At 38.5% G+C, this 10,235-nt stretch overlaps 1 protein-coding gene across 1 annotated transcript in view; it reads left to right on the top strand.

The window, feature by feature from the left end:
• Positions 1-9,792, top strand: part of SMAD4 (SMAD family member 4) — a 19,878-nt gene extending 10,086 nt beyond the window's left edge. The window contains exons 7-10 of the mRNA XM_014311450.2: positions 958-1,141; positions 2,082-2,250; positions 3,413-3,551; positions 4,735-9,792. Of these exons, the coding sequence (XP_014166925.1) occupies positions 958-1,141; positions 2,082-2,250; positions 3,413-3,551; positions 4,735-4,946 (704 nt within the window). The 3' untranslated portion in view covers positions 4,947-9,792. The remainder of the gene's footprint in view (positions 1-957; positions 1,142-2,081; positions 2,251-3,412; positions 3,552-4,734) is intronic.
• Positions 9,793-10,235: the final 443 nt, after the last annotated feature.

The following is a 10,235-nucleotide window of genomic DNA, read 5'->3' on the forward strand; positions in this document are numbered from 1 at the left end:
AAACTGTACAAAGATTTGTAAGATCTACAAAAAACCTTAGCATTGTGTTGTGTCCTACCCCTACACGGAAAGGAGCACCCAATGTTTGTAGATGCCTGTGGTCAGAAAAGAATGGCAAAAGCCAAAAGGGTCCAAAAACCCCTCACAAAGTTTTATTAGTAAACGATGTACTCTGCATGGAAATGGATATATATTTTTCCCCTTAATAATGTTGATGATGCTAATAATAATAATAGAATAAAAATAAAGAGGGGGAAAATAGAAAAATGAAAGGAAGATCAGAAAGAGAGGAAAGGGGATCACCAGTCCTGAGTCCAACATCAATACAGATGACAGGGAGTCCTGGGGATGCCACCTAGGCTCTGTGGGGGTACCTTCTTATAGGTAATTTTTCCCTGCCCTGGGATTAAGTTCCTCCCTCTTCATGTAAGTGAGTTAGCATGTGCAGTCTGTTCTTCTGGACCTTTCTGGAAATAGGTTGGGGGGATTTGAAGTTCCTTTGGTGGTCTCTATTCCCCTCTATTGGTCTTGCCTGCTCCTTGATCCCACTTCTGAGCTTCCGCTGTATGTTGTGTTGTCACCATGGACCTGAACAGGAAAATTGACTCCAGAAAGGTGCTGCCATACCTTCATAAGGCCCTCCTTTCCAGGCACATCATGTTCTAACTTGCCTGCTTGAATGGTCATCGGTGTTTGAGGCATAGTAGTGCATTAACTCCTTACTGCCCAGGCTTCTACACATTGATGTGTGCTTTAATAAAAAAGATAAGCCCATGTTCACTGTAGTATGTCCCAATTTTCTGTGCTAGTAGATGTGTCTTTGTCTATCTGAACTTCCTTATATGAATGTGCACTCTCAGTCTGAATGACAAATGCAGTTTCAGAAGGCTTGATTGATTGAATAGGTTTGTTGGTTTTTTTGTGCCTTTCAGTCAGTTAATTGTATATATTCTTTAGCTCCAGAATATTGGTGCTCAATCGCATATTTTGAAATGGATGTGCAAGTCGGGGAAACATTTAAGGTCCCTTCAAGCTGTCCAATTGTTACTGTTGATGGATATGTGGATCCTTCTGGAGGAGACCGTTTTTGCCTGGGCCAGCTTTCCAACGTGCATAGAACAGAAGCCATTGAGAGGGCAAGGTATTCTGCAGATCCCAAAATCTCCAAATGTCTGTGGTATTTGAAAATATTTTGGTTTGCTTCAGTATGTGCCTCTCTTTTGAAATCACAAGTATGGTATGTTTCTTGGAACTGAATTAACTATACCAGAGTACTTTTTTCTAGGCCGCTCCTGTAACACATTCAAAATGTGAACTGTGTGACAAAGCCCCTCAGAGCTTTGCAGAAGTTGCATGTTGCTTTTCATTGCTTTCAAAGGCTGTGCCTTCAAGGATAAAATTAGCAACTCGTGCCATTATATATGCAAACTGAATATTAGTTCTTCACACTAGAGAGTGATGTGAGAATAACTGCAATATATAGATTTGTCAAAGGAGCAAAGGAAGGTTGATAGAGAGCTAGTTGGATTTTCATTCATTCTCACCGTGCACATGCTATGCTTTGATGTGGAACTGAAGCAATTTTTCAAAATTTTTTCCACTCCTTTGAAACAAAAAGGAAGAAAATTATTCCATGTCTTCAGAAATGTTGCATTGTAACAATCAAAATGCTAGATTGCTATAATGTGATCCAAACAAACATACAGTTCTGCATTAAAATGTGGCTTTGTATATGTACTTGATTGACTTTCTATTCTAGAATACTTGTGGGATTTTACACTTCTGAACAGAACTGAGTGTGTTTGGTATCCCAACTCTGTATTGTTAATGACTGAGGTAGTTGCAACTCAAATATCATTGTTTCTGCATTCTGTTTCCCTTAGATCTTTACATGGTATTACAGATTTTTTTTTTTAGTTTACAGATTTTGCATAACAAATGCTAACTTACACCTAAGATAATAACTACAATTTCAAGTCCTTGTATGAGCAGAGTGCTGGAGAACTGTTTATGGTTTATTTAGGAAAGGTCTGATTTATAGTATATATACACAGATGCATTGGATCTGTTTTCTTTTTAAGGTTGCACATAGGTAAAGGAGTGCAGTTGGAGTGCAAAGGAGAAGGTGATGTGTGGGTTAGATGCCTCAGTGACCATGCAGTCTTTGTTCAGAGTTACTACCTGGATAGAGAAGCGGGGCGTGCACCAGGCGATGCAGTTCACAAGATTTACCCAAGTGCATATATAAAGGTTGGTTTGATGTTCCTAGATGAAAATTGTAGGGGAAATAGCATGTATCTGAGTCTTGTAAATGTTAGAGAAGCTATGAGACACTGAAATAAATGTAACTTGGCTTTGAAAAACCCTAAAAATTTCCATTTGACAAGTCACTTAAGATGACTCTAAAAATTGACTAAACTGAAAGTGTCATCTAGATACTATGAAAGTAACTCATTTTGTATTTTGTCACAAGCAATCTTGATAGCAGTTTTTTGTATTTTTAGCCTTACAGGTTTAAATTAATTGCTGCTAAAATTTTTAGCATAGATTATCTGTTTCTTTACTTTCTCTCTCCGAAACAGGAAAAGTTGGGAAATTATGTATAAATGCAATAGAAGTGTATGTTAAAGTGCGTGTTAGTGTTATGAACATGAAGTGATCCAGAGGTCACAGAACATTGCATGGAAACAAATTATTTTGAGGATGTTCTTACTTAGATGTGCCTCTGCCAGACTTGAAACTTTATTAAGGACAAGTCACACTTGTAAAAATACATTTTTTTAATTTAACTGCTTGAAGTTTACATTGATGTTTTTACAAGCTGTCTAGTATGAGAACAGAGTTCCTGTGTATATATATTAGTGCTAAACCTGATCACAAAGATATAAACTACCACCAACCCGAAACCTAGCTGCTGAAACTTCAGACCTGTCAATTATTGGTATTTCTTTCAAATAGACTAACACGTTTCAGTAAAACGATGAAGAATAAAGTCTGACAAAGTTAAGATGGACTTGTTGGCATCCATTTTTTATTTATATGCCTATTTTCTGGAAATACTGAGATTTAAAAGTTAGGATTTTATCAGTCTGTAGAATCCTTCACACTTTGATCTTGCAGTCAGTCCCACACATGATACTTCTGTAGCCTGCTCAGTTCAGCCAAGTTCTGGTAGTGCCAGTGGCAGTATTGGCATATAAGAAGAGTCTCTAAGAATCAGCTTTAATGGATTATTTCTGTTAGAAATTAAACTAGTCAGGGAAGGTTTGCTTTTACCCAAGTGTTTGGAGAGACTGTACAAGTTGCTTTGGGAGAGTAGAGAGGTCCAGATTATTGGGGCTGGGAGTTGAGAAATTATTTTCTTTATTGCTTTTGGTAAGTCTAATAGTTCAATATTTTTATTTTTTTAAAGGTGTTTGATTTACGCCAGTGTCATCGTCAGATGCAACAGCAGGCTGCCACAGCCCAAGCTGCTGCTGCTGCTCAAGCTGCAGCAGCAGCAGGAAACATCCCCGGACCTGGATCAGTAGGTGGAATAGCCCCAGCCATTAGTAAGTGCATTAACTTCTTGGTTTCCTTTTTTCCTTACCTGAAAACAAGTAACACAGCTTTCCCTCATAACAGCACCCACCCACTACCCCTGCAACAGTACAGACAGACTTGAAATGAAATAGCAGGATTGGGGTAAGGTGGGGCTGGGATGGCATTTTGGTAAGTCTGTATTAATTCACTTTGTACCCATTCCACACACCATTTTTCACTCTGTAGTCTTCAGGGAATGTTGGATATGCAAGTGGCTGCTTATTGTACTGCAAGAAGTGTTGCAGTATGACAGAAAGCATGTTATATACAAGGTCAAATAGCATAACTCTTACTTTAAGCAGAGATACTTTTGGCTGCTTGGATCCAAGTTCATAAAAATATTACTCAAAACAATAGGGATTACTTGGCAACAAAGTCCTTGACTATGTTTAGGAAGACTTAAGATCCTTGAGAAGAGGAAGAAGAGAGTGTGAGGGTGGGGTTTTTTGTGGTTGGGTTGTTTTTGTTTGTGGGGGGTTTTTTTAAAGTTATTCTGGGCTAGAGTTTTCTTAGTTACTAAATTCTAGATTCTTGAAATTGTACCTAAGTACTTTTAAAAGTGGAAGTACTTACATGTCTCAGGCTTCTTTATGTGCCATAGTGTTTTCTGTATTCCTTGTATTGCTACATGGCTCTTTCCAGCTATCTTACAAATTGCTGAAGGCATCTTGGGGAAATGTGTTTAACTTTTGTCTTAGCCATACTTGGCGATTTGAAGTTTGCCAGCAGTATTCATCTTTTTATTACATGTAAGTAGTGTTGTTTGTTAATCCAGCTTCCTGCAGGTGGTCAGTCTGATTTTCTATGCTGAAAATGTAGCATTTGGCAAACATCAAGAATAAGTGTATTTTTACATCTACATAAGGGTTATGTGTATTGTATCACGTAAGATATTGGGTGGCATCCTATCTTCTTTATTATAGAGTTTTATATTTCAGCACCCTTCCAAGATTGCAGAATGATGAAAAAAAATTAATTGTAAAAAACGCAAATTAATTGCTGCATTCATTATAGCAGAGATCTAGAAATATGGACTGGCCTTGGCTGTGGTAAGAGGGAATTGTATGTGAAGCAAAAGCCAAGCAAATGGGAATGGCTAAACAAACATGATAAAAGAACATGTCTGAACACTTACTTGAAACTTCTGTTTAGGTTTGTCAGCTGCTGCTGGAATTGGTGTAGATGACCTTCGACGCTTATGCATACTCAGGATGAGTTTTGTAAAAGGTTGGGGACCTGATTACCCAAGGCAGAGCATCAAAGAGACACCGTGCTGGATTGAAATTCACTTACACCGTGCCCTCCAGCTTCTAGATGAAGTACTTCATACCATGCCTATTGCAGACCCACAGCCTTTAGACTGAGATCCCTCTGCTGCACTGCTACAGGCCATTATATTGTGAAGATGATGGATTGTAAAATACAGTACTGTTTATAACCTGAAGATATAATTTACTTTTGTTCTACTTAATCTTCTAAACCCAGGTTTTAAAAATGTGTTTGCCATCTTGCTCTAAGCAGAAAGAAATTAAACATGCAGAATTTGGATTTCAGTTTTTTTCAGAACTTGTCATAATACAGGGCTTAAGGTGAAAGGTAAACGCCTTATAGAGACTTTATAGTATTGGGTTTGTTCCCTTTGAAACTTTCCTTCTCTATTATGGCATCTTGGTGATAAGTCTCACAGGAGCCTTTTGTATGCAGAATATATATTATATATATATATATTTATATCTGAAAGTTCCTTCTACTAGTTACAAACATTTACCTTGTAGCAACTTTTTAGTTTCAGCTGATTTGTGATGTTTTTTTAGGGAACAATAGTTAACAGAAGACTTCTTTATTTTTTTTTGACAATCTTGTTATGATTTTTCCAGATTAAAATGTAGAGGCTGCCAAAAAGTGAGGGGATGAGACATATGTTGTTGGCACTGATTAAAAGTAGCAAGGAAAAGAAATGTGGCTTTTCCTTCACTAGTTTTTTAAGAAGATATCTTAGATTTTTATTTATATAGACAGGTGAGTTTTAAAACACTAAAGAAAATGGATACTTTCAGTGCTGACACTCAACATGAAATACCTAGTCTGCAAAGTTGCCACTGAAATTGCATAACAAGCACCTAATGGAAGGAACATATTTTCATAATTGCTATTGACTTCTATGATTTTACTCAACTAAAATTTGGCAGGTATTTAAAGAAGTTGCATGACTCTTTTTACTTGCATATACCATTAAATCATGTATAATATTGCATCAATATTTAGGATTCAGTTTTTGTATCTGTTCACCATTTCCACTCAGGGCAAGATGGCAAACTTGTTTTTTATAGCTCTTGGTTATTTTAAGCCCTATGCCATCGATGGCCGTATCAATTGGCAATGATTTTATATAGAGAATTTATAGTAAAAAAACCTGCAAGTGTATTGTCTGTATGACAGATACAATGTGTATGCTTTCTCTCTAGCTAATAGTATAAATAAAATTATGAAAATCCTGATTTTTATAAATTTAGTTTGCTTATATAATGTAATTCTGCATCTTGAAACCATTGATCTTGAGTGATGTATTCCTTTCCTTTGCAAAACCTGCAGCAGCCAATAGTGGTAGGAATTTTTGTTGGTTTAAATTTGCCAGGAACAAGTCCAATTTTTCTTACTTCCACTGCTTCTCAATAAAAGTGTATCCTGAGGATATATCTTTTTGACTGTTTGAGGTATGGAGAGAGAGCAGGAATTCCTTCTTTTTTAGCATGTGTGTAGGGAGTTGGAGCTTAATTAAACAGGCTTAAAAGGACATACACTGAAGTCCTTCAAGTGCTGCAGGTTCGGTCTGCCTGCTGTGCTGAGCTGACCTGGCAGCACAGCTGGAGTGGTTAACAGAAGTAGAAGTCTTGGAAGAGAATATTCAAAAGCTTTTGGACAATTTTCTTGCATAGTTTCAGGAATCTGTCGAGGGTTGTGACAAAGTGTTTAGTTATTGCTTCTCCCATATGCTGGAATTTTTATGAAATCAGCAGTCATTGTTTCTCTTAGTGTGGAAGTACAGAAGACAGATGATCTGGGAGTAATGGCCAGAAATGGATCAATTTTCTCTGTATTTTCACTAACAGCATTGTCTTCTTCAGACTAACTTCTAATGAGATCACTTTTTCTTTTGACTTATGTGGCAACTTCTCAATGTATGGGAAAATAGTGTTTGCTTTCTTCATGGCCTTTAGTTTAAAACCTTTTTCATTTTTCTTTCTCTCCCAAGTGATCTATTTTGTCTGCAAAGCAAGCTGCTTCACAGTCTTGAGGAACACTCAGTAGAGGATTCAGACCACATCCTCAGAGAAGCTTATTAACCGGCAGCTTGGTTACGCTTCATCCACAAGAGAAATCTTGATTTGGGGGAAGAAATTAAAAGCCTGACTACATGTTTTTCTTGCCAGCCTCCCTATTAGATTATATACCCTGCGCTTACTGCTGGGTTCAAGGTGCCTCAGTGTTTGGAGAGTATGTAACCTTCTGCCTGATGAATTGTTTATAACAGGCTGTTTGTTTGATTAGGAGTCCATGAGCTTACTCCCTATTTAACTTTGTGGCTTTGCAAGGTGTTTTTCTTGATGGATGACTGATCTGTATATGACTGCTTCACAGACAACTTTCTGTACAAGTTGCTTCTGCTTTGATTGTGCCAAACTTTGATAAAATAGTGAAAGATTGCTTCCACCTGTTGGTGTATTGGCCTGTACTATGGTCTGAAAGAATTCAACTTTTAAGATTAGTTTTCTTTGCAGATGTTTTGCAAGTCTCCTAAAGTCTGCACCTACAGTGTAGTATTTAGATGGCTCAAAATGTTTGGAATAGAACAACAAAATAATGTCAGATGAGTTTATCAAAAACAAGAAATTGCAGGCTCCACGTCAGGAGAAATCTGAGCATTGTGTGAGGCAGTACAAATACTGAAAAGGCATTCATCTTCTCCACCTGGCAGTTTCTGATAAGATGCTGTGTAAGTATTAAAGGTCAAAATGAGAGAATCTCATTTCTTAATATGCATTTAACTTAATTTTTTGTACTTTTATGACAAGGCATAAAAGGTAGTGCATAATGGATTAGAAACCCTTCAGTGGCTGCACACTGAATCTTTGAGTCTTGCATTTGTCTTTTTCTGAGAGTTGAAGAAGAGCGACAGCTACTTGATAGCCATGATGACCCCTATACATGCAGCAGGCAGGAATGTCAAGGATGCCAAAATTGTGTCTCCTTCAGCTCTGAATGTTTCAAATTCAACAAGTATTTTTTCAGCTAGCAATCTCCTGCTTGTAATCCTGTTCCCATGTCTGCTCTGCTTAGTTCTTTCAATGAAGTAATTACCTCTGTGTTTCTCACCCTTGATTATGTGCTCCTCAAAAAACACATTGTGCTGGAATACTATGTAATTTCACTTCATGTACTGGTGAGCTGGGATTAACACCAGAAGGTTTAGATTGCTTTATCTGTGTTACTGTTAGTTTTGAAAGCGAGGGCATTTAAAGTTAACATGGTAGAGATGTAGGAGAGAAAAGCTTTTCTCTGGAATGGTTTAAAAATACTTAATTCTACAGGAATCCCTTGGAAGGAGCCATAACTGCTAAACAGTGGTGGTTGAAAGTGGTTGTTCCTTTCATCACTTTTCTGGGCTTGATGAGAATGATGTGCTCAGAGACCTGGAGCCACTGGCTGTGATATAAACCACTTCATTTACAGCTCTGGCCTACTGAATACCTGGAAAGTACTCTTCTGCTTTCTAGGGAGGAACCTACACTGCAAACAAGACAATGGTCTCCCCCAGTCACCAAACAGGTCTGTAGCAGCAGTACTCATCGAACCTGTGTCCAACTCCTGTGCCTTACCTTTGAGACCATCTTCTCGTAACACTTCTGATGACAGCATTGTCTCTGTGTGGCTCAGGAACAACTGCCTCTCTTCTTTTACTAGGAACCATTACAAAATTCATATACCAGTGTATATAGGAGGGGCTTCTGCCTGTAAACCCTTTAAATGTTATGTCTTGATAATGGTCTTTATTGAGGCATCATTAATCTCTTCTTTGAAGAGTAAATGCTTTAGAAAGGACTGTCTCCTCAATTTGCATTTTTACTCTGTTACACAGAGTGACTGGGTTTGCTGGTCACTTTAATGCCATGTGGATCTTCATCTAAGTGAGATTCAGACTTCATTTAAGAAATCCTCTTTCCTCCCCCCCCTCCTCTCAGGCCCCGTGCTAATTAACATCTGCTCTATAAAATTCTAAGATGCTTAGTTGTCAGGTATTTTTAAGGATGCAGTTTTGGAGAGGTTACCTTCTTTTGGTTTTTGAAAGACTTTAAAAGCTGTGGTCTTGCCTGGTCCTTCTGATAACAGGAGTATTTCTATGACTGGTATCAGGTTTTTAAGGACCATGGCATTGTTCTTGGGACTGAGATTTGCAAGTTGCCTGTCATAGGCATGTGTGGGAACCAGCTTTGTGCTCATGCTTCTAACCTCTAATGCACTTTGGTCCTGGACAGGGAAACAAAAATGGAAAGTGCTTCTCGACCAGCCCTAGGGGCTGGATGTTGAACATCTCCTTTTATTGTGTCATTCACTTTCAAAACACTCTTCTTGATTGTTTCTGAAAATTATCTAAGGCGTGTGACCATACTGACTCAAAGCTACTGCACACGATACTGCTGACGTCCCCAAGAACTGACTTGACTTTTCAGCAATGTGAAAGTTTCACTTGGTGGGACCTTGTGAAAGCAGAACTACCGTCAACAATATCTCAAGAGGTTTTGACACTGTTGGCTGCTGTTGTGCCTTTTGGGTGATACATCGCTCCTAAATTTGCAGGACTTGTATAAGTTCACCAAAACCACATAGCACTTTCTTGCTCTTGTACCTTTTTTTGTGTCTTTCTGGTGAAGTTTTGTAACAGGATAAAGTGATTCAGCTGGATTGACAGCTGTGAAGTACCCACAATCCAAAATCTGCTGTGAGAGGGGTTTGTTTGAGCATGAAAGCCTAGTTAAGCATTTCTTCTTTCAGCCATTGCCTTTTGATAAGCGGTCAACAGAATTCCCAGTAGTTCCTTTGTAGCTTACTATATGTTTTTCATTCGACCTAGTTTGTGGATAATATACTGTAGTTAACTTTCCTGAAATTCTGTTACAGAGTATGTTTTTGATTAAAAAAAGTAAAGATTCAGGTCTTTGGCTTCTTTATTTCATTCGGTGGAAAGCTTTTATCCTGTTTCTGGTCAGCTGTCAGAGCTGCTAGCTGCGGTCTTGAACTGTGTCAGGGCTAGGGGAGCTTGCTGGAGCAGAGCTGTGATTCCAGAGGGTCCCTCCTCTGAGTCCCATGTCAGATATTTGGGTACAACTAGTATCAAACCCAAAGCCAAGGTCAGTTTCCAGTGTAGAAATGTCTCTGGGCACCTGGAGGTGTGCAGATACCAGTCTGCCTTAAGCTGGTGCGGCACAACAGTTCTGTGGGTGTTCATGTTAATGGAAATTGCTTCATTTAAGCCACCAGCCAAGCTGTGTGTGTGGGTCTCAGAGGAAGGACCAGAGATCAGAATGAGTGCCAGGTGTGGGTGAATGATTGCCATCCCATGTTAAAAGTTGCACAGGAGCTCTACTCCACCTGCT

Source organism: Geospiza fortis, unplaced genomic scaffold, assembly GCF_000277835.1.
Source record: "Geospiza fortis unplaced genomic scaffold, GeoFor_1.0 scaffold986, whole genome shotgun sequence".
Taxonomy (NCBI): Eukaryota; Metazoa; Chordata; class Aves; order Passeriformes; family Thraupidae; genus Geospiza; species Geospiza fortis.